Source organism: Octopus bimaculoides, chromosome 23 (assembly GCF_001194135.2).
Source record: "Octopus bimaculoides isolate UCB-OBI-ISO-001 chromosome 23, ASM119413v2, whole genome shotgun sequence".
NCBI classification, from domain to species: domain Eukaryota; kingdom Metazoa; phylum Mollusca; class Cephalopoda; order Octopoda; family Octopodidae; genus Octopus; species Octopus bimaculoides.
In genome coordinates, this window is record NC_069003.1 from 22,273,039 (window position 1) to 22,275,538 (window position 2,500).

General features: G+C 39.2%; 1 protein-coding gene across 4 annotated transcripts in view; it reads left to right on the plus strand.

Moving 5' to 3' along the window:
* LOC106879186 (mRNA-capping enzyme) overlaps positions 1–2,500 on the plus strand; it is a 52,677-nt gene that overhangs the window by 21,571 nt on the left and 28,606 nt on the right. For all 4 annotated transcript variants that reach the window (XM_052976086.1, XM_014928634.2, XM_052976085.1 and 1 more), the window contains exon 3: positions 788–897. In XM_052976086.1, the coding sequence (XP_052832046.1) occupies positions 788–897 (110 nt within the window). The remainder of the gene's footprint in view (positions 1–787; positions 898–2,500) is intronic.

A 2,500-nucleotide genomic window follows, 5' to 3' on the forward strand; every position in this document is an offset into this window, starting at 1 on the left:
GTATATATATATATATATATATATAATTGAAGAGGTAAACTCAGAAACAAAGTTTAAGTCAATCAGCAAATTCCCAAATGGAAAACACATAAATGTGCCATTTGAGTGACACTGGGGTGCATTAATGTGCAACCGGCATGGGTGCCAATTTGCATGACACTGGTATCTGCCACGACTACGATTTTGCTTGGCTTGATGGGTCTTCTCAAGCACGACATAATGCCAAAGGTCTCTGTACATATATATGTATATATATTTATATACAGGGTGTCCAGAAAAGTCTGGATACATGAGGATTAACACATACTTTAAGAAATTATTATTTCTTATATTTAATTGCTTATGTTATGATTTTATTTACTCCAGGTACCCAGACTTTGTGGACACACTGTATGTGTGTGTGTGTGTGTATGTATAAAACTTATCCAATTCTGTATATGCTGTTTCAAGTCCTAGTACTCATAGGGCCAGTTACCTTATTTCTATGGTATATAAGTGATCAAGATCACAATACTCCACATGAGCGGGACACCAGTTCATCACAGGTTCTGTACATGAGATATTGTGATTTGTGTCTAACTTTTGAGATTTGGTTTATTTATGCTGAATTTTTGGCACACACACACACACACGTTCAAATGCTCCTTCACATGCATATACACATACATGCACACCAATCCACACACCTGCATGCGCACACGCACATCCACACACATATACATGTGCACTCACACTCACTCACACACACACATGCATTCAGTAATCAAAATTGCTTTTATCTTTTCAGGAAAATTTTTACCTTTCAAGACTCCACTGGACTCGAGATACAATGGTCTCGTTGCTGATGAGTTCAAGTTTGATGTTGGTCTCCTATTTGGTTCTGTCAAGCATTACAATGTAAGTTTTTCTGATTTTTATCAATAATTTTCATGTTTTTATAACTATTGACATATGTGCCTTTTACCATTTGTTACCATATTTCTGTGGAAATATACACTACCTTTGTTTCAATGAATTTTGAAGATAATGAATTTACTAAAATAATCATCATATGTCTGTTCTCTATACTGGCATTGGTTGAATGGTTTGACAGGAGCTGGCCAGCTGAAGAGCTGCCCAGGTGACTGGCTCCTGTCAAACCACCCAACCCATGTCAACATGGAGAACAGATGTTAAATGATAATGACGGTTTTGTCACTTTTAAACTGGTGTTTGGAACTTAAATTAGCATGGAATGTTGATGAAAAGTTTTAATTTACATCAGGTTAACCCTTTTGTCGTGAAGGCGCATGGCTCAATGGTTAGAGCGTCAAGCTCACGATCGTGCGGTTGTAAGTTCGAATCCCGGACCGGGCTACATGTTATGTTCTTGAGCAAGACACTTTATTTCACGTTGCTCCAGTTCACTCAGCTGTAGAAATGAGTTGCGATGTCACAGGTGCCAAGCTGTATCGGCCTTTGCCTTTCCAAAGGATAACACTGGTGGCATGGGGAGAGGAGGCCGGTATGCATGGGTGACTGCTAGCCTTCCATAAACAACTTTGCCTGGACTCGTGCCTGGGAGGGTAACATTCTAGGTGCAATCCCATGGTCAGTCATGACCGAAGGGGGTCTCAGCAACCTTTTTGTCACTATATTTCTGCTGAAACACACACTGCCTTTGTTTCTTGTCATTTTGAAAATAATGAAGAACTTAATAAAATAACTTTGTAATTAAGGCTGCAAGCTGGCAGAATCATTAGCACACCAGCTGAAATGCTTAGCGGTATTTCAGCCGTCCTTATGTTCTGAGTTCAAATTCCACTGAGGTCGACTTTACCTTTTGTCCTTTCGGTGAGTGGGGGTGGGGGGCAATTCCAGTTAAACACTGGGATTAATGTAATCAATTTAATTACTACTGTGTATGCGTATAAAAAACTGTACCCCTCTGCCAAGCCATGTAGAGCCAGTGTGGTAGAGTAGATTCCTTTTCATTATGAAACTGGTGTTTGGAGCATAATTTAACATAAATTAACATAAAATTTTGTTGGAAGGTTTGATTCTGATCACTTTAAAACAGGAAGTTTGTATCATAGAATCAAGTCATAGATAATCTCAGGTGGGTTGATATCAAAAGAGTTAATGTCATTCTCAGGCAGAATCTGTGTATCCATGGAATACTCAGTCACTTACATGTTGATTCAGTGCTTGTGATTCAGTCGATCGAACAATTGAATCTTCACTGTTGAGCAGCGGAAATTCGTGACCAAACCACAGACTGTTGTGATGTCATTTTGGATGCCTTCATTCTACACTCTGAGCAGTGGCACAGTTCCACTGGGAATTGAATCTGTACCAAATTCATTGAAAGAACAGACTCTGCTTGGTGCTTTAACCAGTTAAATAATTTAGATTGAGAAATACCATGTTTCTAAGTCGCACACACACACACACACACACACGCACACACGCACACACACACATGCATATATGTACACATACATTTTCACACTCGCATGCA